The 24,805-nt window shown below is 50.1% G+C and overlaps 1 protein-coding gene across 2 annotated transcripts in view; it reads right to left on the bottom strand.

The window, feature by feature from the left end:
* Window positions 1–1,674: 1,674 nt before the first annotated feature.
* GAB2 (GRB2 associated binding protein 2) overlaps window positions 1,675–24,805 on the bottom strand; it is a 189,595-nt gene continuing 166,464 nt past the window's right edge. For both annotated transcript variants that reach the window (XM_033120810.1, XM_033120811.1), the window contains 8 exons: window positions 22,711–22,954; window positions 10,571–11,163; window positions 9,202–9,296; window positions 7,908–8,172; window positions 6,515–6,605; window positions 6,106–6,208; window positions 4,407–4,532; window positions 1,675–3,539 (listed from right to left, as the gene is read on the bottom strand). In XM_033120810.1, the coding sequence (XP_032976701.1) occupies window positions 3,396–3,539; window positions 4,407–4,532; window positions 6,106–6,208; window positions 6,515–6,605; window positions 7,908–8,172; window positions 9,202–9,296; window positions 10,571–11,163; window positions 22,711–22,954 (1,661 nt within the window). In that variant the 3' untranslated portion in view covers window positions 1,675–3,395. The remainder of the gene's footprint in view (window positions 3,540–4,406; window positions 4,533–6,105; window positions 6,209–6,514; window positions 6,606–7,907; window positions 8,173–9,201; window positions 9,297–10,570; window positions 11,164–22,710; window positions 22,955–24,805) is intronic.

Here is a 24,805-nt window from a genome sequence, read left to right on the forward strand (position 1 = left end):
TGTGTGTGTGGGGGGGAGAGTTGGTCAGTGTGGCGTGGGGCTGGGGCCTTAGCTCTGTGGCAGGTAATGGGGCCACAGGGCAGAGCGATTGGAGCCCGGGCTCCAATCACGTCAGAATGGTTGTGCTTCTGTCCTAGGAACGGGGCATACTTGAATGGTTTCAAATGTAGAAGTTGCCAAAATCAATCTAGGGAGGGGACCATGTTCACTGGCAAATGCTCTGGGTGCTGTCCTTCCCTGGTGCTCCACACCCTTGAGAGAGCAGTCACAGAGCTGGGAGTTCTCCCATAAAGCAGCTGCCTATCAGCCATATCAGGGGCCCCAGAGACCACCCACCTGATCCAACCACTCATTTCACAGACGGGCAAACCAAGGTCCAAAGGAACCACAGCTCCCGTAGCACTCACTCCCTCTTCTCACTGTCCCTGCTCTACTTCCATTAACCTTGCAGAGATGGAGCTGGAAGTGGGTGAGGATGGCTCCTTCTTTCTGTAGGGAGCCCCAGGCAGGGTGAATCCTGTGAGCTGAGCTGGCTGAGAAAGCATCTCCATTCTTGCCAGGCCACCAAGGGAGGTGACTTTGAGCCACTGATAAGCCAAAGGACCCGTTTTTTAAACTGAGCAGATGGGTATGTATGGAACACCTGGCAGTCGGCGCTTGTGAGTTCCTCTTGTACTACTTTCCATCTCTACCCCTGCCTCCACCCTAAGAGTTTGGGAGTTATAGGAACTGAGAACTGTGGGGAGGTCTCCTTGCAGATTAGATCTGAACACCTTAGTCTCTGAAGACGCCAGTCAGTTTCATTCACATCATGGCACATTCAGAAAATGCTTCCATTATTAGGGCACCCAGGGGCCCACGGGAGGCTGCTGGCGCGGGAACTAAGGGCATCAATACCTGAGACCACCTGTAGTAATTCAGAGCACTGCCACAGGAGACCCTTCGTAGAAGGCCTTAAAGACACAGTCAGGGCTGGGCAGAGTGAGCCAGCAAACCCCGCCTCCTGCAGGCCACTGTGGCCATTACCGTTGCGCCTGTGGGAACAGTGCGGCATGGACACCCCGAGGTCTTTGTTCCCAAAGCACAAGGTTTTGCAAGTCTCCCCTCCCTTCTGCCACTGGACCCAGCGCTGCTCTCTTTCCCTGTGAAAATCTGACCTATCTTCTAAGGTCCACCTCAGGCACCTCTTTTTCTTAGAAACTACCTTCTCTGAACCCCACTCCTGTCCCACTCGTGCCCCCGGCACCAACCTCCCACAGAAGCAGTCTCGCTTCCTCTGCACATGCCCTGTCACGTCAGAATGGTGGTGCTTCTGTCTTAGGAATGGAGTGTCAGCATTTTAAGTCTCAGGGCCATTCCCAGTATCTTGTGTCCTTGTCCTTTTTTTTCTCACCAAGTGTGACCTTCTCAAGTTCACAAAGTCTGATTAATTCCTTGGTCCTCAGTGTCTAGCCCAGAGCCTGGTAACAGCAGCCACGAATAAAGGCTGGTCGAGTTGATCTGAACTAATACTAAGAGGAAGAGGGTACTGTTGAGAAAATAACTTCTCCCAGGATGGGATTTCTCAGGGAATGGTCAGGCCATTGGGCTGGAGGGGGCTGTGTACACACACTCACAGAAGCTCCAAGATGAGTGGTAGCCACCTCCATTCAACATGGTGGGAAGTTTTCTTTCTTTTTTTTTTTTTTAGGAAAGAGGGCTACTCATCTCAAGGTAGGATGACACGTCTGGTCTGCCCAGTTGCCTCTGAAACTCTAGAAAATTTGGCCAAGTGCTTTCCACATAAAAAATTTGGATCCCCTCTCTCCGGGCTCAGGAGCAAGCCTGGGGTGCAGCCCTACCCACTGTCCGGGGCAGGGAGGGAGGAGTGGCCTGGCCTCTCCTGTTCCTGTAGCCCCGTTTCAGTCCAGCATGGCACCTGACGTGAGGGAGCAACAGAAGGTGATCTGAGCTGAGAAAACACTCTGAGCCTGGCACTAGGCCACGTGTACCTGCCCTGGGACCTGCCACAAACCCTCGCCACACGGCACAAGCTGTCAGCGATTCCCACCTGTCACCCCCCAGGCTCCGTTCTGCCCCGCTCTCTCCCTTGCACTGCTTTACCTGTCGTCCTCAATCCGGGGACCTGCCCTCGTGTCATGCCACCACGCACATGCTCTCCTGACACGACATTGCCCGTCACTTTCTGCTCCACCCTGCATCCCCGTGGGACTGCCTCCGGCACACCAGGCCCTTTGGGTGTGTCTCCCCCCTTGCTACGCTGTCCCCCCGTGGCCTGCCCGCCTCTTATCCCATTAGTACCTGCGCCTGCCCCTGCTGCACCGCCCCCTGCAGTGGCCCGTGCAGGGCCCTTCCTGTGCCTCCGCTCCGCCCATTCCTGTGCCAAGGTGGCCCTCAGTCCTGGCAGCCCCTCCAGTGCCCCCCCTGCTCCCACATCCCACATTGTGCGGTGCTTTCCCACAGCTCCACCAGCTTCCCTCACGTGCAGGCACTGCCACACCGCACGCTGCTCTGCCCGGCACAGACCCAGCCTTCTGGCCTGGCGCCCTCGGTGGTGGGGACTTGGGGACGTCCTGGGCAATCTCTGTCCTAGAGCAGCAGTGGCCTGTGGCTGCACAGGCCAGCAGCCGGCCCGCGGCGTCCTGTCTCCCGCCTCCTGGGCTCTGAGCCCGGTTCCTGGCTCTTGGTGGCCACCATCCTCGTTCTCCCTCTCTTTTGTCCCTATCCTTCTGCCTCGCCCACCCTGCAACAGCTGCACTGCCACTTGGCTGAACGTGGGGGGCCACTCCAGGTACCAACTGCCCCTCTGGATGTGGGGACCTAATTCCTTTGTCCCTCAAGACCACCTCTAACCTTCCTTCTCGACTCCTGCACCTTTTGGTGGCCTTGCCTCCTCTGCCGAGACGGACAGGGATGAAGTCCGTGTTTGCTTTGGTGCTGGTCTCTGACTCCCTGGTCAGTGAGACCCGGCTCCTTCCAGGACGGACGCAGCCCAGGGGCTGGGGGGAGGGGGCTGAGGGCGGGGCGGCACGTGAGGTGTGGGATCCAGCTCCGAGCCCCAGCCCTTCCGCCCACACGCCTGGTAGGTACTCAGGTCTAAAGGGCAGGAAGAGGCTGAAGGATGCTTTTTGGCAATAGCTCTAACTAAGGTAGGAGGAGGCATGGCCATTATTGATAAAAATCAAAGGTGCGGCCCGAGCGGGCAGATGAAGAGCCTCGACCAGGCCCTCACCTCCCGGGGGAAGGGTTCAGGGTCCCTGATGTCAAGTGCTTTGAAGGCCAGAGTGGCAGAGTGGAGAGAGGCGGGCGGGAGGGGGCAGCGGGAGAGGAGAAAGGGGAGACGGAGGAAGCCGCTGTGGCGCCTCCAGCCCCTCTCTCGGCTTGGGGGCCCCGTGTCACAGCTTGGCGCCCTTGGAAGGCTCCGAGGACTGCCGCACGTCTGTCCACTCCTGCATGGTGCTTTGCAGGGCCTGGGTCTTCTCCTTGTCCACCTGCACGTAGTCCACCTTCTCGTCAGAGGTGACGGACGACGTGGATGGCTGAGGGACGGAGCGGGGAAGCACACGTGGCTGTGAGTTCTCAGGAGCTGGGGGGCAGGGCTGGGCCCTTCTGGAGCTGTTCCAAGGGAGAGGAGGCGGGCCTCCGCCTGCCACCTGACTGGCCTTAGGAGCCTGTCTGCTTTTACCCAAAGTGGGCTTTAGAGCCTGAACTCCAAGCTGCGTCCTCCTTCCTGGCGCCACAGCAGCCCCCGCCAGCCCTGCTGACTTCCCAGCCCCTAAGAGGCCCCAGGCCCTTCCTTGGCCTAGTGGATGGGCCCACGCCTCCATTTCTGCCTTTACCCACTTCTCTGTGGCCACTCATAAGGGGAAGGAATTTGCTGGGTGCAAACAAGTGCCAGCCACAGGCCCTTGTGTGTATGCACAGTGAGCACGCACGTCCGCCCCGCAAGGGGACCTGTGCTGAGGCGGCGTGCCCGCCCTGCTGTCTGGGCTGGGCCACTAAGTTGGCGTCCTGTGGAGAGCCTTCCTAGGCCTGGGGTCCCTCCGGAAGGCCCCTACATCAACAGCAGGGCTCTGGGACCCTCCAGACAGGGAGTCCTCCTCAACGAGGAGCTTGGGACCAGGCCACGGGAGGCCTGAGTCTTGGATCTGTCTCCGAGCCGATCGCGTCTCTCCGTGTGCAGTTACCTGCCCATCTGCACACGGGGGATGGACAGGCTGAGGCCGCCCCACGCACCTCGGGTGCCTGTGTGCTGAGAGGGGGCACATGAGCCATGTAAGACCCGGACTAAAGCACAGCCCCATCGCAGGCGGCTGAGCGTGGCTGTTCAGGGCTGAAGGCGCCTCCCCAGAGCCCGGGGAGCTCTAGCTGACACCCCGCCCTTCTGCGCCCCTCCCGCCACGTACCTTGCGGTGGGGGCTTGGGGAGCTTGGCTGGAAGTCCAGGGCCAGGTAGTCGACGCTGCCAGTGCTCTTCTTGGGGGCTGGGCTGTTCGTGCCACTGGGAATGGGGGACGCAGACACTGGGTTTTGCTGTCACAGGAGGAAAAACTGTTAGTTACGTTTAGGAAACAGGCTAAGCCACCACCCAAAAAACACACCTCTGAGAAAAAGAGCTGCGAGCTCCCTGAAGGCCTCCTGGGAGCCATGCTCTGAGCTAGGGACGCTTCTTGTTCTCATTTAAACCCTCACAACAATCCTGTGATGTACGTATTATTACTATTCTTACTCTTGTTTTTTTAAAAGATGAAACACTGGTTCAGAGAAGTAAAGTGACGTGTTTATGGTTGCACAGCTGGTGAGCAGGGATGGGAAACACGTGTGTTTTCAGACCCCCACCCTATGCTGATCCCGCTGTGCCATGTCCGCCTGCCAGGGCATCGGCCAAACCCCATCTGGGCTCCCTGACAGACCCAGCCTTTGCGTACTGGGCTCTAAGGAGGGAGCGCATTTCCTTTACACACTGGACACGGGAAAGTCTCCGGTTGCAGCCAATCTGCTTCTCTGAAGCTCCTACCCACGGCCCAGAGCGGGGCCTACGTGAACAGAGCAGCCCGTCCCCGGCTGCAGGGGGCCCTGGTCCCTTCAGCAGCTCTTCACACGACATGCCCTCAGATCCTGTCTCCGTCCCCACACCAAGACTAATTTGTCTGGGATTTTCTTGACGTCTTAGTCTAATGAGGAAGGCAGTATCGTTCTATTTTGGTTTTTGGCTGCTTTATTGGGTCGTTGGTTTGTTCTTTCAATACGCAGCCCCTACCAGGTGCTGGACAGCTTTTCTCCTTTCAACGACAATCTCAGGGAGGACACTTGCCCCGCACTGCCCGTGTTTCTACCTCTACTATGGCCTTCCGTGCGGGGAGTCATGGATGTGTGTGTTTCCCCACCGATCAGTAGATATTCGCACGTGTTTACACTCACAGACATGCTCATGGGCACAGGTACAACAGGACAGGATATGAAGGGAAGATCTTTTAAAAGGTTATTTTAACAGGATGGAAGAAGGAAGGTAACTTTGAAGGGTGCTCTTGTCCCCAGCGAGTGTTCTGAAACACCTGTCTAATGACTTGGTCTGCTCAGCCTTCTGTGGCTCCCTCCTGCCCACAGGAAAAATCCAGATGTCCCAGACAGCATTCGAGGTCCTTCATGATCTGGCTTCAGTCCAACCTCCCCTCGCCTACGTCACCTTCAGCCACAGTTCACGACTGTCATTCTCCATGTTCCCTCCCTGCCTGGCTACCCCCACGTCAGGGTCTCCATTTCCCAGGCCGGTGTGATGACCTGTCCTGCAGGTGCACCCCCTGATGTCCTCTCCAGGGGCACTGACCATGCCACCTGTGTCAGAGCCACAAGAAAGGCAGGCCTTCTCTGCCCTTTACGGCTGTGGCCTCCTCGAGGGCAAGGACCATGTCTCTACTGCCTCTGACGACGACCCCACAGCGCTTGTCATGCATTTGGCTCAAGACAGATTTGCAGCAGCAAATGACATCACAAAGTGGGAGCCCCTGGGCCAAGGTGAGTTAGCCACGCCAGGAAGCAGGGACCTGGGAGTCAGAGTCTAGGGGACTCCGCTGGGAGTCACTCCTGCAGACCCCGGGGGACGTACCATAGGGACGTAGTTCTCTTCGCTGTCTCCCGAGTCCGTGCTGGTGATGCTCTGTGTGGAGATGGGACGGCAGTACTGGGAGGCGCTGGAGCTGAAGGTGTGGCTGTTGGAGGGAAGACACAGGAAGCCCCGCGTCAGTGACCAGCGCCGGCCAGGCCTCTGCCCCCCACACGCCCGGACCGCTGCCCCCAGAGCTTCACACCCCATTGTTAGATGAAGCGCTGATACCGAGTGGGTACAATTATGCCCCCTTACGGATGAGGAAACCAAGCCCTAAGAGAGCTACCGGCTGCTCCGCTACTGACAGCATTACCATTGTGCAGTTCTCCTGACGCACCGCCCAGCCACTGGTCCCCTCACCAGCCCTAATGGCCCTGCGCCAAGCTCCCATTTCCAAAAAGACACTCACATGGCCCGAGACCAAGACTTGGTGACAGGTGACTTGAAGGGGAGCTCATCGATGACGGTGTTGTTTCTCAGGTCGAGTGGTGTTGGCTTTGCTGGGGCAGGAACAGAAAGTCAAGAATCAGCCAAGAACCACGACGCCACACACACGTGCTTACCCAGAGCACACAGGTGTATTTAGGAACGCCTTCATGTTCACCCCAGTTTGACAGAGGGAAACTGAGGCTCAGCAAGGCTATACACTCTTTGCCCATGTCGACAGGGCTTGAAGTCATGTCTTCAGGTTCCAAATTACATAGTATTTGCCTTGTATCTATGGCAATCGTATTTTCAGAATCCAGAGTGGGGACACGGGGTTTGACAACGGATTGTCCTCCCAGATTTGTGACTACACAAATGAGAGACGATATTTGAATTGGAGAAGGCCACCACGAGGGCTCCTTGCTGCTCCTGGACCAGAGCTGGGGGACCTGAAGTGGAGGGAGGGGAATGTCATGAGACCCTGAAGGTTTCAGTTCAAGTGCTAAGATCTGAATTCCCTGTTGGCCAGAGCAACGGGGCTTATCTCTGCCAAAGGTGACTCTACTTCTCCTTTTGAATCCCTGCCACTGTTCCAAAACCAGCAGCGTGAGGGAGAGGCAGGCCTGGAACCTGAACTCCAGCACTTCCTCCTATCTAGATGCAGGGGGCACAGATCTACGTTTACTGAACACCTGCGATGGACCGAGTCAATGTCCTAGATGCTCTCCTTGGAAAAAACCCAGGAGGCAATTACCAAACCCAGGAGGAAATTACCACCCCCATTTCACAGATAAGAAAACTGAGGCTCAGAGAATTGGAATGATTTGCCCAAAGACACACATAGGAGGTAATGGATAAGGATTCCAACCTACATCTACCTGGTTTGAATACTCAAGCCTTTTTATTACATTATAATGTATCTTTATTTAATAGATTCCTTTGTCAGTTCTGCCCTACCCAGCCCCAGATCTAATACTAACCCTTTATCCTTGATAGATTTTATATGTTATGAAGCACTTCCAGATAGATGACCTATGTCCCTCAGTGCCCCCGGGAAGTAAGTATTGTAGTTCCCATCTCACCAATGAAGAAACAAGGCTCAGAGACACAGAATGATTGGTCTGCAGCCACACGTGAGCAGGTGGCAGAGCTGACACCGAATCTGTCCTGTCCTGGTTCCTGCACTCCTCTGCCCATCAGACGACGGGGCAGCCAGTCCCCAGGGTGTCAGAACACCGGGATGAGTGTGGAGCTTGTGTATGGTGGCCCAGAGGCTACCGCTTCCTTGCAAATAAAGTTCAGGATCCACCTGATCACTAAGTGAAAGCAAATGATCCACCTGGCCTTTGTCCAGAGATGGGACAGAGTGGACTCACCTTTCCGGTCAGGCTTGAGGTTGCGGTTGACAGGGGGGGGCTGGATCTCACTCCCTCGGCTGGGGCCTCGGTGCATAGTAAGGGCTGCAGAAGGGTAGCCAAGCGGGTCCAAGTGATGGGGCCCCGGGCTCATGGGGATGTAGACACTCTGGGAATTATCACCCGCGCGCTCCATGGCCAGCAGGCTGGAGGAGCCTGGATTCATGGGCACGTAGTTGTCTTCGGAGTTGGTGCTGTCCGATCGGCCTATGAGCGTTTTCCCTGGCTAGGAGGGAAAAGAGACACAGCCGTCACTAGCAAGAAGAGACAAGAGGGAGTTGAGAATTTATATACCAGGGAAGACAAGTCATGACGGAATGAGCAGAACTGTGAAGCCACGAGGCAGATCCCGGGAAAACCAAATAAGAAGCAAACTGGCAGACAGGAGGAAATGAGGTGTGTGGGGCCCTTCTAGCTGCTGTGAGCCCTTGGGACTTAGTTCGTGATAAATGTTCTGGATGAAATAGCCTTGGTGGCTGGGTGTACCAGGCTTTGTGGACGCCTCGGGCAGAGGGTGGGTAGCCCAGGCTGCTAGTTTGGTTCAGGACCCACCTTCTACCTCAGGTCCGGACTCACCACTGGGAGGTGGGCAGCTCAGGCCCCGAACTGGGCAGGGAGCAGCCTAGAGGCCTTGGCCCGGGCAGGTGAGGGCTGTGCTTCCTCCTGGGCCAGCTTTCACTGTGACCACCAAGCTGCCGTCAGACCCTGGCTATAGCCTTCCTCCAATTTGTGCCCTGTCTGTCCAGACGTACAACTAAGCTGTTTCTGCTTTGGTTGCCTAATTTTCAGTCTTCCTTGTGGGCCTGAAGTCAGGCCTCGTCTGCTTAGCTGGGGGCTGACTCCTTGCAGGACTGTGCTCAGACCCGTCTAGAAGCAGCCGGAGATCCTGTGCTTAAACCATAATTCTGCCCCCGAGCCTGACTCAGCAGCACCCGTGCCTGCTAACCTCGTGGGCAGGGATGCTTAGACCCACCACCCCGCAGCCTGGTCCTCTGGATTCTAGAGCCGTCCCGCTTACCTGCAGGGTTGGTGAGCCCTGCCGTCTAGTAACTAAGCACACACATTTCTCTCAGAGCAGGACACCTGTCTCTTGACTTTCTGAAAACTCAACCCAGGGCTCTGAACTGAGACAAAAAGCTTGGCAGGGTCCTAGAAGGGAGATGCGGTCACCTTTTGGGCTGTGCTCTTAGTTCTGTGGGCAGGACTGTCAACGCACCTGAGCCGGCCTGAGGACACCTGGCTACAGCCCACTCACCAGGAAAGAACTGCCTCCGTCCGTCGTGGACTCCGCAGATCGGCCCGCACTGTCTCCAGCACGCTGCGGGCACTCGTAGGACTCACAGGAAGAAGCTGCGGCACAGGAAGGAAAACGCAGATGGACTCACAGTTGATCTGTGCGCTGACACTCACCCAAACCCTCACCGGTGTTACTGAAACTCCAGGAGACACTACGCTCAACCCCCAATGATAAGGTGTTACTCCCATCACATCGCTCCCAGTCCCAGAAATTCCTCCCAGGCTTTAGCTCTAGCGCTAGTGCCGGCACCTACACTGAGGCTTTCCTGACCATGCTGCCTTCATCCACGCACCTGTTCTCTAACTCCTATAGCGCTGACCACGTCCCGCTCAGCCGAGCTGTCACTCATACAAATACTACAGTAATACTGATACTTGAGTAATTTGTACATGTTGACTTTATTTCCCAACTAGATGTGAGTGCTCTGAAGGGCCAGGGACATGTTTTTTATATGTCTCTATCACCTCAGTTCCAAAGCACAGGGTGATCGATCAAATAATTGATGGACTGAAAGACGACAATGAGTCCTGAGCCAGGAGTCAGGACCCTGGGTCCAAGTCCCGTCTCTGCCACTGACTGACTTTACAACCCTGAATAAGTCTCTTAACCACCAAGGGCACTGCATGTGAAACAGAGACGAGGCCTTGCCCCCCCCCCCGCCCCCCCACCCCCCAACTCTCAGGATCATTACCTGGCTTAAAGAACAGAACGGATATAATAATAAGCTTTGCAAGCTCTAAAGCAAAGGCAGAATGAAAGGAATTAATATTATGGTACTTTTTCATCAAATAGGAGATTATATGCAGAGTCGGAATACTCTAAGTGGAAAACAGTGACAATAGAATTTAGATACTTCAGATAGACATGCAGACTTTAAAAAGAGATTCAAGTGTGGCTTAGAAAATATTTTGAAGATCTAATTTTGTTTTACCAGTCTGTTAGTCCACATAGGTTTGGCTGCAGTTTGGACAGGTCCTATATATTTATTTTTGCAATCTTTGGTTTCATTTGTAAATGAAGAAAATACTATAGTTTGGACTTCTAAACCCACAGTATGTTGTATTGTGGTTAACCAAGAAGGTTCTAGCTCCCTTAGTAGAATATCAACTTCTCTGAGGGAGGGTCTTGCCATTGTGGGTGCCCACGGATGGCCTCCAGTGCAGGAGGACCAATTCGTAAGGGGTCTGCGTAGAAGAAGCCTTAACCGCCGCAGTGAGCTGGATGGGCCTTACGTCTCCTGGGCGTGGAGGACCAAGAGCTAGCAAACCACTGAGAACGCTCGCACTGCCTCCCTCTCCCCTGGGCCTCAGCCAGGGCTCCTACTGACCTCGGTGAAGTCGGCTGTTGTCCATCGCAGGCAGGGTATTGCGCCTGGGGATGGTGGCGGTGGCCGGGACTGATCGGCTGTTTTCGCCTACTGGAGGTCTCTGCTGAGGGCTCCCCCATCGAGGTGTTTCTGCCTGACTTGGCTTGGGAGGTCGGGGCGGGGGAGCTATGGCTGAGTCCCCGGGAGCAGCTACTGCCATGGCATTGTGGTTCTTGTCCAGCGTGAATGTCCTGGGGATCTGGTAGGCTGAGAGTGGGGTGGCTGGAACGTCCATATTGTCCACCAGCAGGTCCCCAAACTCCCGGCACAGGGTGTTGCTGGGCGTTTTGAAGGTGTACACATCCTCGTTATCTGTCTCCGAGCCTGTGAGGCTGCCCTTGGTGTGGCCCTGGGAGGCCAGGCTGCGCGGGAGGTCGTAGGTACTGTCTCTGAATTCCGCGTTGTGGCGGCTTGGCTTGGGGAGGCTGTAGAAGCCGTGGACTTGACCGCTGACGCCGTTCACACAGTGGCCGTTGCCCTGGGCCAGTTTCTGTACGGCTGTGTCACTCCTCATGAGGAACGAGGCCCTGGTGCCCTGAGAGAAGCTGGCACTCCTGAGAGAGAGAAAGAAGAGAAGGGGCAGAGGGGTTAGAGGCGGCCAGGATTGCCTGCCCAGGGCGCTGGCTGGCATGGTCAAAGCCCCCTGCACCCAGCTGGTGTGGAGAAAACACAGGCTGAGGGGGCGGGCAGGCCTGAGGCGGATCTCAGTTTACCAGCTGTGTGACCTTGGGCAAGTCGCGTTCTCTTTCTGAGCTTCACCTGACACGTCTGTAATAATGGTGATTATACACATACTTTGAAGGTTATTCAGAAATGAGACTCTAGTATTCCTAGTATATAGATTTTCAATCAGTGTGAGCCTTTATCCATCCCCTACCCCCGAACAGCTGTGATTAGCAGGAGCTGGTCTCACCCACCCTCTCGCCCCCATCAGCTGTCAACAAGCCAGTTACACTGCCCACTTGTTCATTGTTTTAAGTCAGAATACTGGTGGTGCCAAAAAAATGTACACAAGTGGACGCTTTGGTCAGCGTTGCTCAAGCAGTCGTTCGCCGTAATCAGAAGTGTCTGGACGCTGAGGGTAACCACTTTGAGCACCTCTTGTAATTGCAGAGTCAAACGTGACTTGTATTCATCTTTTGTTATCGGTATATATTGAGTATTACCATATTAATAGTGTTTTCCTTTCTTAAAATGTGCATCCATTTTTTTGGCACCCTCTGTATATACATTTGAATACCAAGGCTGAGAGAGAGTAGGAAGAACTATCTTTAGTCTGTCAGAAAACAGCAAGCAAGTCATTTTCTCTGAGTGTCAGTTTTCCCATCGTAAAGTCAGCTAATGAATGTTGATATAAATTATAAAGAACGATTCAAATGTTAAGCTCTATTTTTATTTTATACTATGTTATGGTTTGCTGAGAGGCATTTAGAGGGAGAAATATCTCTTTCCAGAAGTCTAAATATCTGTAGGAAAAATTGTTTCCTGTGTGGGAACTCTATTCAGGATAGAAAAAGTGTAATTTTTTTTTTTAAATTTAGGTTTTTGGGAAATAAGGTAAATCTGATCAGTTTAAAGATTTGGGAGTGGAGCGATTTGTGTTAGGTTTCAGTGCTGCCACTGCCCTGCTCTGTGGGCTTCACCCAGCCCCCCGCCCCAGGTGTGCGCTAGTGGGTCTCAGTGGCTCTCAGGGCCCATCCGGCTCTGAAGCTCTGTCAGTCTGTGGCTTTGTAAGTGTGGTTGCAAAGTCAACTCTGTGCTGTGTGCAGGGTGAAGTTGTAAGCAAGTACCAGGGATCCAGGTCTGCTCTTCTCTCTCTTACATTATGATTCTTCATAGGATTTCATATTTGGGGGAAAAAAGTGAAGAATCACTGTTTTAGAACAATCCTTTATAGTAGTGTTTCTCAGCCTTTTGGGGGCTATAAACCCCTAAGAATCTAATAAAAAGCTCTTGGCACTTCTCACCAGAATAAGGCAAATTTTGTATACATACACATTGGCACGCTGTGCCTGCAGGGGAGGGTGTCACAACCCTCTAGGCCCATCCAAGGAACCACCCTGCCTTGTACCAGCTCTTTCAGCTCCCAGGGAGCTTGTAATTACGGATGTGGCCACCAGATGGTGGTAGAAAATAGGGCCCAGAATGAGGAAGGAAAACAGGTGTCGACGTCAGGCTCATGCTCGTGGAAACTTGCATCCATCTCAGTCCCCAAACCTTCAGCAGCCTTCCTCCCTAGCTCTCTGTGCTCTTTCTCCCCTTCTAGTCCATTCCACACACATAACCAAGCCAGCAGCCATAGGCCCGGAGCACCGAACATCGAGCCTTTAGACAATGGAGTGCTTAGGGGAGGGGACGTGGAAGCCAGTGGTCCGCATGAGGTGTTCACGTGGTTCTCATTTGTCTTGGGTGCTTTTCATTTGTTTTCTTTGGAATTGCCAACTCCGCTGGATATCTCCACCTGGACTGGTTCACTGAACAAACATTTACTGATACCCCATTTTGCATAGGGGCACAGCACAACGGATACCGAGACGCTGCCTGCCCCGGGGCAGGGCAGAGAGGCAGAGGTCGTGACACGCATGCAAATCATTACAATTAAAGGGGTGAGTGTGCACTGTGGACAGATTTACCCCTGGGAGAGGGGTGGGGGGGGCGTGGTACAGAATGTGAAGGACGCTTCTTCAAAGGTGTTGCCTTTGAGCGAGTCTGGCAATTGGCCAGGCCAAAGGCAAGAGAAGGGAAAAGGTGTACTAGTTGGAGGCACAAAGAAGTAGAACACAACCTGGCAAGTTCAAGGAACTGCAAGCTGCTCAGGCTGGAGCAAGCGCCTTAGGAGGAAGGGCTGACAGATGCCAATGGTGGAGGGGCCTGGCCAGGGCTGATGGCCCTGGGAGGTCCCCTGAGGGGTTTTAAGGTGAGGGTGGGGTGGGGAAGGCATTACAGGTATCCTGCAGTAGCCTTAAACATATTCAGGGATGAAGTCACCCTCCACCGCCTGACTCTCCTGTCTTGAGAATGGCACCAGTCATGCAGGCTTGAGTTACCCACATTATGATTTCTCATTCAGTCACCCCACGAGTCCTACTGAATCCACCCCCATTTGGATCCTCCTGATTTTTCTGGTAAGAAAAGGTCTAAGAACAAGTCTCGCCACCATCCGCCCAGGACCTTTGTGAGCCTCTGTATATCCCACTGACATTTACTTTCCTACCTTCCCAGCTTCAACATTTTCAAAACGGTTTCATTTCCTGCAGGACTAAGCTGCATTCCAATCCCCACTCGCCTTTGCAATCTCTTCTCCTTAGTCCCCCTCCCACTCTGGGACCCACTCAGGCCAGTGTTCCGTCTGCCCCACACGCCGAGTCTGTGCTTTGTGGTGTCGTTTGCTCTCTCTGAAAAGTTCTTACTTCAATTTGGCAAGCTCCTACTCCTATTTGCGCTTCTAACTTAGCTCAAACAGCACATCTTTGAAAGCTGTTTCTTACCATCCTCTACCCCTAAGCATAATCAATCACTCTCTCAACTCTGTTCTTGGAGCAGGAAGCAATTGTCATCTGTGTTATGTACTATTGTTACTTGGCTTCTCCACCAGACTGTGATTTCCTCAAGGAAAGAAACTGTCTTACTCATTTTCTCCCCCAGCACCTGGATTCGTGCTTGTTACACAGTATTATAAACAACGAATAAATGTTTGTTGAATGAACAACAAATGAATGTATAAACAAACAAATGAATAAAGAAAAGTGTTGGTGCTGCCACCCCCCTTTCTGAGCTTAGCCTAAGCCCTTCGGATCAGCAGATGGAAAACCTGCCCTTCAGTACCCACCAGCGATGGCCCAGCTGCCTGCCGCTCTGGCTCACAGAACTACAGACTCTCCCTAACCACGTCCCACACGATCTAAGCTCCAGCTCTGGGCTTTCATTATTCACCTTTCTCTGCAATGCTTCCTTTGTGCATGAAAATCTAATACATAATGCAAAAGAAGACTTTTTGCTCCACAACGGGATACGAGTCCTCTAATTCTCCTTTTTACTTCAATCTCCTTCCTCTTTGCTCCCACAGCACTCCGTGCTTCCATCATAACACTCACTCTGCCTCGTGTTAAAGTTGTTCGGGTCTGTCTTTCCACTTCTACTGGACCCCGTGCTCCTAGAAGGCAGGGGACCATATCCTGTGCTCCGGCGTAGTGCCTGGGACGTGGTAGACAATACCAGTGCATGTGGAGAGGGACTCAGTGTCACTTCAAGAATCAGGCAGAAGGAGTTGAATACGGGAAACAAACTTGCCTTAAGTCCCAGACTCCAATGGCAGTAGAACTGGTCCTAGCACCCAGGTCTCTGGATACCCTGCTCAAAACCCACGCTGTTCCATGCGCTCCATTTGGGCAAGAATTGGAGGTGGGGTGGGGGGAACTCTGTGTACTGGGAAACCCGGTGGCCTTTACTACCTTCACGTGAACCTTTCCTGAGGCCTATGTCACCATGATGTGCTGATGCGCTTTCCTGGGATGGATGGATACCTGGAAGCAGGGGATCTGGAGGGAGGCTTGTCTTCCAGGGCTGTGGGCTGACAGAGGCCTCATTAAATGGGCATTAAATGGAGGCTGTGCCAGACACATCTCGTGTGACGTGGCTTTTAATCTTCCTAACAGTTCTGAGAGAGAGGTATTGCCCTCACATGCCAGATGAGGAAGACAGTAAATGGCGGAGTTGGTAGAGGAAGATACATTAAGAAGGCAAATGTGTAGGGGAGCCCCGGGGGGCAGAGAGCAGTTTGGGAGAAAACCACCCCTCAAGCCAGGAGCCCAGGGCCTTTCCTTGTCGTCTGAGGCCGCAGCTCCCGAGGCTGTGGGTGGGTGGGACTATCACACCACCTCAGGCCCACACTTTGGTCATATTATCAACCCCAAACCTCGCCCTTGGCTTTGAGGAATGGTTTCCTAGTTTTCCCAGCCACTTTATTTTACACTTGTTCTTTTGCATATTTTCATATCATTGTATGTACCACACTACACCATGATTTCACTCTTTTCCACCCTACTGGAGAGACTCCCAGTACCTCAGTGAGGAAGGGCCTGGTTTGGAAACGTTCCTATTTAAGGAAACCGTATAAATGCTTGGAAGTAAATTAACCACAATTTAGAGCTCCATAGCTATCCCCGGCGATCTTAAGAGGTCATTTGGACCATTCTTCTGCATCTGACCCATCCCAAATGGATCCTTCCTGTGAGGGAAGAAAATTCACGAAGTTCTGTTTTACAATCTCTAAGAGGTGAGGTGATCTTTGCATCTATAACCCGTCTGGCTGCAATTTGAGTCCACTTTCTCTCTGTGATTATAGAGTAAATCTGTATATGTGAAACTGAATGAAACTGAAAGTTGTATATACTGTGTTTAGTCAGTCAAAGCCACTGGAGGAATGAGTCAAAGAAGCCTTAGAAATGACTAATCACAGCTAAGTTCTCCACTGACGTTTCTGAGTTTACTTTTCATCCGCATCTTTCTGTAGAACATTGCTGCAGAGTCAGTGATGCCTGCATTCTGGCATCTCAGCACTTGAAATTTCACTTCCCTCAATCCTCACCAGAATTATGGCTTTCCACAGCCTGTGACTCGCCACTGTGTGTCACCTGTTACAGGTGTAACAACCTCCTTGAAATAAGAAGACAGAGACTGGCTCCAATCTGGAATGAGGCCCTCAGGGCTGGAGGGCAAAAATCAATCCAGTGGAACTAATCCATCTTCGGAAATAAAAAGGGCTTTGCTTGTTTTGATGGTGTCAGTTCAAAACTCCTTCCATTGGAAATAGTTACTATTCTTTGTTTTAACTAAAATATAGCTAATATACAATATGATATTAGTTTCAGGTATACACAATAGTTATTCAACATTCAAATACCTAAAGAAGCAATCACCATGATAAGTCCAGCAGCTGTCTGACACAGTTCCATGCTATCCTAATATTATTGACCATATTTCCTATGCTGTACATTACATCCCCACGACTTATTTGTTTCATACCTGGAAATTTTAACCTTTTATTCCCCTTCACCTTTTCCCCTCCTTTTTTAATTTTTCAATTACAGCTGACATTCAATATTACTTTATATTAATTTCAGGTGTACAGTAAAAATGGTTAGACATTTATATAATTTAAGAAGTGATCCCCCTGACAAGTCTAGTACCCACCCAGCACTATACACAGTTGTTACCATATTGTTGACTACATTCCCTATGCTGTATTTTACATCCTTGTAACTATTTTGTAACCACTTTGTACTTCTTAATCCCTTCACTTTATTCACCCTACTCCCCAAGCCCCCTCCCATCTATCACCCCAATAAATCTAGTACCCATCTGCCAAGATACATAGTTATTACAATATTACTGACTATATTCCTTACGCTATACCCTACCTCCCCGTGACTACTGTGTAATAACCACTTTGTACTTCTTAATCCCTTCCCTTTCTTCACCCACCCCCAACCTCCCTCCTGTCTAGCAACCATCAAAATGTTCTCTGTACCTATGAGTTTGCTTCTGTTTTATTTGTTTGTTTATTTTATTCTTTACTTTCCACATATAAGCTAAATCACATTGCATCTGTCTTTTGCTCTCTGACATAACTTCACTCAGCACTTCAGGTCCATCCATGCTGCCACTGATGGTGAGAATCCATTCCCTTCCCTGGCTGAGCAATATTCCATTATATGTTACTTTATCTTCTGATTTGATCCTCTGCTTCATCTTTTACACACACACACACACATACACAACACCTCCTCTTTATCCATGCATCCATCGACGGACACCCAGGCTGCCTCCACATCTTGGCCACTGTAAACACTGCTGCAATGAACATATGGGTGCATGTGTCCCCTGGAATTATCATTTTGGATCTCTTTGGATAAATACCCAGAAGTGAGGTTACTAGGTCGTTCTTTGTCACTTGTTGTAGCCTTTGTTTGAAAGTCTATATTGTCTGGTATAAGTATTGCTACCTCAGCTTTTTGTTCGTTTGCTTGTTTCCATTTTCATGAAATATTTTTTTCCCAGTCCTTTACTTTCAGTCTGTGAGTGCCTTTCGATCTGAAATGAATCTCTTGTAGGCAGCATATGGTTGCCTATCCATTCAGCCACCCTATCTTTTGACTGGAGCATTTAATTCCTTCACATGTAAAGTAACTGCTGACAGATATATGGTTATTTGCCATTTTATTATTCATATTTTTTATCCTTTTTTTTCATGTTAAAGAATTTCCTCCAACATTCCTTGTAACCCTGGTTTGGTGCTGATGAACTCCTTTGGCTTTTTCTTGTCTGGGAAGCTCTTTATCTGTCCTTCAATTCTAAATGACAGTTTTGCTGGGGAGAATAATCTTGGTTATGGGGCCTTGCTTTTCATCAATTTCAATACTTTGAGCCAATCTCTTCTGGCCTGTAAAGTTTCTTTTGAGAAATCAGCTGATAGTCTTATGGGAGCTCCCTTGTAGGTAACTAACTGCTTTTCTCTTGCTGTGTTTAGGATTCTTTCTTTAACTTTTGGCATTTTAATTATGATGTTTCTTGGTGTGGGCCTCTTTGGGTTCATCTTGTTTGGGACTCTCTGTGCTTTCTGGTCTTGCATGTCTATTTCCTTTGCGAGGTTGGGGAAGTTTTCCGTCATTATTTCTTCAAATAGGTTTCAATTCTTTGCTGTTTCTCTTCTCCTTCTAGTACCCCTATGATGCAAATGTTGGTAAGCTTGATGTTGTCCCAGAGGCCCCTTAAACTCTCATTTTTTGGATTATTTTTTCTTTCTACTCTTCTGATTGGGTGTTTTCTGCTACTTTCGATCCTTTCCTTCATCTAATCTACTGTTGGTTCCCTCTAATGTACTCTTCATTTCAGTTATTGTATTCTTTATTTCTGACTGGTTCTTGTTTTGTTTTCTATCTCTGTTTTTATGTTTCCTATCTCTTTGTTGAAGTTCTCTGTGAGATCATTGAGCATCCTTATAACCAGTGTTTTGAACTCTGCGTCTGGTAGATTGCTTGTCTCCATTTTGTTTAGTTGTTTTTCTGGAGCTTTGTTCATTTCTTTTATTTGGGACGTGTTTCTTTGTCTCCCTATTTGGCTGCCTCCCTCTGTTTGTTTCTGTGTATTAAATAGGGCTGCTATGTCTCCTGGTCTTAGTAGAGTGGTCTTGTGTAGTAGGTGTCCTGTGGGGCCCAATGGCACAGTCTCTCTGATCACTAGAGCCAGGTACTCCAGGTGTGTCCCTTGTGTGGGTTGTGTGTGCCCCCCATGGTGTAGCTGAGCCTTAGTGGCTGTTTGCGTGTCAGTGGGAGGGACTGACCCTTGGGATGATTAATTGTGAGGACTGGCTGTGACTACAGTGGAGGAGTTGTGGTTCGGGGGCTCACCCTATAGAGAAGGATTTTTTTCAGCAGGGCTCTGGTGCCTGCCTAGTCTGCCATTTGGGTGTGCTGTCCTTGGAGGTGGCTGGGTGATGCTCCGGCTTAGTCAGAAGCTGGCCACTGGGTGTGTCAGCCCTGGGGCCTCCTGGGAGGGGACCCACTGCAGACCAAGTTCAGCCCTGTCCAGGGCCACCTGGAAGGAGCCACAAAGCAATCTACAGATGGTCACTGTCCATGCTATGCTTGGAGTTCCGTTGGGAGGCCAAGCTGCAAATCAAGGCTGGTTGTTGCTAGTGCTGGGCCTAGGGTTTCTCAGCCAGAGGTATGGGACAGGATAAAGCCAGACGCTATGTGTTTGGGTTTTATGAGCCTTTGAGACATTTTAGGGAAGTCTGCAGCATGAGCCAAGGCAGGTGGTTTGTACAGAAAAGCCACTGGAAGCGTCTTGGGTAGGCCGAAAAGTTGGGTTAGGTTGGGGTCTCAGGATCACCAGGGGAGGGCAAACAAATGGTGTTAGCCAGCTTGATACTCAGATATGGCCCCTGCCTGCCTCTGTGTGCTATGAAAAGGGAGGGCTCAACACAGAAACAATGGCTTCTCCCTTGGGAGAAAGCCGTCCCTCTAGCCCTCGCCCTGAAGCCAATTCTTCCCCATACGTCCCTAGTGCCTTTTGAACTGCTGCCCCAGTGTTGGAGCTGAGAGAGAGCAGGTACATCAGTGAGTAAGTCCTTGCACGGGCCCTTTAAAAGGAGCTCCTGGAACTGCAGCCATCCTCATGTCACTCAGCCACAGTCTCCGCTGGTTTTCACAGCCAGAAGTTAGACGTCTCTCCCTGGCACTGAAACCTTGGGCTGGGGAGTCTGGTGTGTCGCTAGGACCCCTCGCTCCTTTGGGGAGGAGCTCTGTAGCCAATATACCCCTTCTGATTTTTAATGGTCATACATGGGTGTGGGACCAGGCTGTTCTGCGTCTCTGCCCCTCCTACCAGTCTTGAGGTGGCTTCTTCTGTATGTCCTTAGTTGTAGGGTTTCGATTCAGCTAGACTTCAGGTTATTCTCTATGACGGTTGTTCTGTAGTTTAGTTGTAATTTTGATGTGGTCATAAGAAGAGAGCACAGTGTCTACCTACTCTGCCATCTTGACTGGAAATGGGGTCCTTTCCTTTAAGAGTCAAATCTTTTCTGGTTTCTGCCTGCTTTTTGATTACTTTTCAGTGCTTTCAAACAGTTTTTTTTTTAATGTTTTGCCCAGAGTTTATAATTGTAACAGTATGTTTAGTATCATGCAAGCGAATCCACTACTACCAGAAACTATATCATCTTTCCAGACTGAACAAAGCTTCCTTCCCACCCTCCATCCCCCTTTGGGATTCTGCAAATAATAACTGAACTTATTTTTTCCAAAAATCTCCCTGAGATCCTGCTCATCACCCTCTTGTTCCAATACCCACACAAGTGAAAACAAAGATAGAAGGAAGCAGTTTAGTCAAGGCCCCACAATAAACGTGCTTCCCAGCTGTAGATAAGCTGTATTTTCTCTATTATGTTATCTCTCCACAATATGGATTTGTTCAAATATTTATTATGTACCTACTAGGTGTCCTGGGTCTTCAAAGAGCAGTAACACATTAATATAAAAATCCATAATATGAGACAGAAAGTTCCAGGTGCTGTGAGAGAGATAATAAAAAACCGCTATGGGAATTCACAGAAGAAATGAATTCCAGTTAGGAAGACTACGAGAGGTTTTACAGAGGAGGTGGAGGTGCAGAGAGTGGGCACTAACTTCTAATTCAAGCAAAGACATTTATATATTTGTTCTCTGTAGCTTTAGCAGTTATCATGGGACTGGAGGTGGTGGCAGTTGTTAACATTACATAAGGTCTTCTACTTAAAGTGTGAACTGCAGATAATCTAAACACGCATCACCTGCAGTTTAGCAGAAAGGTAGGATCTTGGGACCCACCCCAGACCTACTCAATCAGACTCAGCATTTCAACAAGGTACGTGAGTATCCCATAGGCACATTAAAGTCTGAGAGGCATTAATATGAAGCACTTTGTCTTTCACCAGAACTAGGACTCTAAGAATTCACACACATTCTCTACTCCTGGGCAATCATCTTTGTAGAAGGGGATGGTGCATAGCACAACTGGTAATACAATATGTTCTAGGTTAACTAAGGGACCAAAGATCACAAGGAAAGTGGCAGAAGCTGACTTTGAACCCATATTTGAATGACTCCAAAGCCTGTAATATGCTTTTCCTTATCACACACTGCCCATCTCTGGTCTGTGAGTCAGGAGGATGAGGTGCTCTTTATGGTTCTGCCACTAACTAGTTCAGTGATCTTGGCCAACTCATTCTACCTTTTTAGAACTCAGTTCTTCATGCATAAGTTGATGGAGGCTGAACTAGTGAAAGTCCACAATGAATCAGACAGCTTCAGGAAAATGGGTATTTGAGGTATCCGAGGTATCAATAAAACTGAGTGCTGGGAGCCTCTGATGGGTGATGTAAATGACTCAGAAAACCAGAACCAGCGTAGCACAGTGTAGAGAAAAGAGTACAGGACCAGAAGTGAGAAGACCTGGGTCCTAGTCCTACCTCTGTCATTTATTAGTTGTGAGCCTCAGTTTCTTCATCTATGAAATAGATGAGATAAACGATCTTTACTGGCTATTAGTGTGTTTGACTGGCTCAAGTGAGATTATGCATGAAAATATTCTGTGAAGTGATATATTGATACAGCCAGTCCTCTGTCTTAATTTTCATAACACAAATTAGATATTTCTAAATTATTAATTAAGGAACATGATTTATAATCTGCTGGCGATAGTAGCAATTGGGAACTAGCTCTGGCCAAGCCCATCAGCTCTGTGCTTTTGTTTATCCTAACAATGGAAATAAAAGGTAATATTAATAACAATATGCACAGGCTCTGCACCTGGAGAGAGCTGGTGGTGTTAGAAAAACAAAGACCAAGACAAATACCATATGATCTCACTTATATGTGGAATCTAAAGAAAAGAATAAATGAATGAACTAATCAGAAAAAAAAAGAAAAACGAAAAAGGAAAAACAAACACCATTATCCTAGGGCATGGAGTCCTAGCACTAAGACTCTTTCAGCGATGATGCAGTGTTTCATATCTGTATTATCCAGCATGGTAGCCACTCGCCACGTGCGGCTACTGAGCCCTGGAAATGTGGCAAGTGCAACCAATGAACTTAATTTTAAATTGTACTGAATTTTAATGAACTCGAATTCAAATAGCCACGTGTGGACAGTCGGTACTGTGTGGAATGGCGCAGCTCTAGGGCAAACGGATTTGTAAACTGTACTCTTAAGGCCAACAAGTAAACTGACTGATCTTTTTTCAGTTCTGAAACTGTAGCTCCAAATTCCTGTTCTCCCAAATTAAACAACAAAAAAATTTTATAGTGTGATTTTGGATAAGGGGAGGTCTCTCTGGAATCCAGTCATCACTATATAGCAACACAGATGACACCAATAAAATGTGATGGTTACCTGAACAACAACAACAATAAATGCTGTTTCATTTTGTAAATATATATTTACTCACCTTGATATAAGATTTAACATTTTACCTGCTTGTCTTTAAAATGAAAAAACAGAGACTGAAAAGTAGGAGGCCCTATGACGGGTCGCGCACCCAACTACTGCTCCGTCTCCTACCTGGCGTTTTCTGCTCGCCGGCTGATGCACTGGTGTAAGTAGAGATACTCCTGAGGTGCGCTGGTGGACAAGGGGGGCTGCATGTGGTTCAACATGGGGGCTTCGAACGTGAACAGGGTTGGCTGGCTGGAGTGCGATGGGGCTGAGGATTTGCGTTCTCGAAGAAGGTGCTGACTGGAGCTGCTGAGCTCTGCTGGAGAGGAGCGGGGGCCGTGACTGGCTGAGGAAATGTTTCTCAGGGAGTCTGTGAAAAGGAGAAAGCGCTCTGTGAATGAAAAAGGAAAGGAAGGTGCCCTTGTCCCAAAGTGGGTTGTCAGAGGAAGAAGAAATATCAGGAGCAGAGGCAACGATCCAGCAGCTGCATCCTCCCTCTCTCTCGGACCTGCTCCCTCTCTCCCCTGCCAGAAAGGAGGGCTGTGGCCTCCCGGCCATCTTGGTGAAAAGGAAATGCTCTGCACCTCGGTATAGTTCCTGGAGTCACCTGGAGGCCGCTCCCTGTCACAACCCCGGCAGCATCTGCCCCACTTCCGGGAGGTGTGGCTACCTGTGGTCCAGGAGTACGACTCTGGCCCTGAGGCAAGGCCAGCCTCTGGAGCAGTGACTACCGCTGCCTTCCTTCTCTTTAGTGGCTCCTGCTGTCATCACCTCCTTCCAAGCTAAGGCTGGCTTTGTTAAATGAAGCTTTGCTTCCCGCAGGCTCATTAATTGAGGCCCTTGGATGGTGCCTTATTGTATTAATGATAAAAGCACAAGTGCATTTGGAGCTGTTTCTTAAGACTGGTTCCAGCTCCTCCTGCCTGCCCTTCCAAGTCCGCTGTGGACAACAGTTTTCCCCATTTCCCAACTCTTGTACCCACCACTCTCTACTGGTCTTTTTTTTTCTCTCTTAATTCTAATCTTAAGTTCTTGTCTGTGATGTCAGAAAGGAAGCGAGGTATTAAAGTCAGATAACAGCTTAGAGTGCTACACCCCAAGCCAACGGCATTATTCATTTGGCCAGCAACCTAAGCTTGGTTCAGATTCTTAGCATAACATGCAAGGCCTTGCACAGTCTGACCTATTTCCTGCTTTTCTCCTCCCATATCCAAGGCATATGGAAGCTTCATCAGTCCTTGCACACAGCCCCTTTTATGATTCTTTGTTCTGGCTGATGCTGTTCCTTCCAACTCAATTTCACTTCTACTTTTCTGGCACTCATCTGCAGACTCGAAGACCCTACACGGATATCAAATTCTCTCTGAAACCTTCGTGGACTCCGTCATTTCTCTGGGTGTCAACAGCACTTGGCCTGTGCTTCATTACCTCCACTGTCACTCTGCTTCCTTGGCTAGCGCACGGGTTTCTAAGAACGGTGACTGATGTCATTACCTCTCCAGTCTCCGCATTTCCCTAATAAAGCCCAGGTACATTGGAAGTTCTCAGTCTGTGCTTGCAGAGTAAGCAAACACATTCACACAGCATATAATAATTCCAATAGCGAAACTTCTTGTACAAAAGAAATAAAGGTTAAAAGGTGTAATTTCTGGCGATGGGATAACCAGTAGGGGATAATGTGTTAGTGGTGGTGACGGTGGCTGTCTAGGCTTATTCAGATCATTTCAGAGTGGACACAGTTCTGTTCCCACTCCCTGTTATCTGACCTATTTCAATCTGTACCATTCGCAAGGCCCCAGGCAGGATCACCAACTCATTAAAGCTCCGCAGCATTAATTACTCTCCAGTCTCTTCGGAAGCTGGGCGGCAGCGTCTGCCAGCGCACAACACAAAAAGCCGGGGACCTCTGGGGAAAAGCGTTCCACGGACAGCTGTGTTGACCTCCAAAATGAATTCCCATTACAGGTCTCAGAGTGAACTGGACATGTGTTAACAGAATCAATGGCTTCATTACTCCATTAGGTTTGCAAAGTGAACTTTCTAATGGCAGAGGAGAGCAGGCTTATGCTAGGGGACGCAGTAGCCAGGGCACCAGGGATGAACACAAGCTGCTGCCTGAGATGACACAGGGAAGGTGCAAAGAGAAAGTGTCTGGGGCAATTCTACATTGTGGCCCTCCGCCCACCTCTTCAATGAGCCTCTTCATTCGTCAGGATTCTGC

Source organism: Rhinolophus ferrumequinum, chromosome 11 (genome assembly GCF_004115265.2).
Source record: "Rhinolophus ferrumequinum isolate MPI-CBG mRhiFer1 chromosome 11, mRhiFer1_v1.p, whole genome shotgun sequence".
NCBI lineage: Eukaryota > Metazoa > Chordata > Mammalia > Chiroptera > Rhinolophidae > Rhinolophus > Rhinolophus ferrumequinum.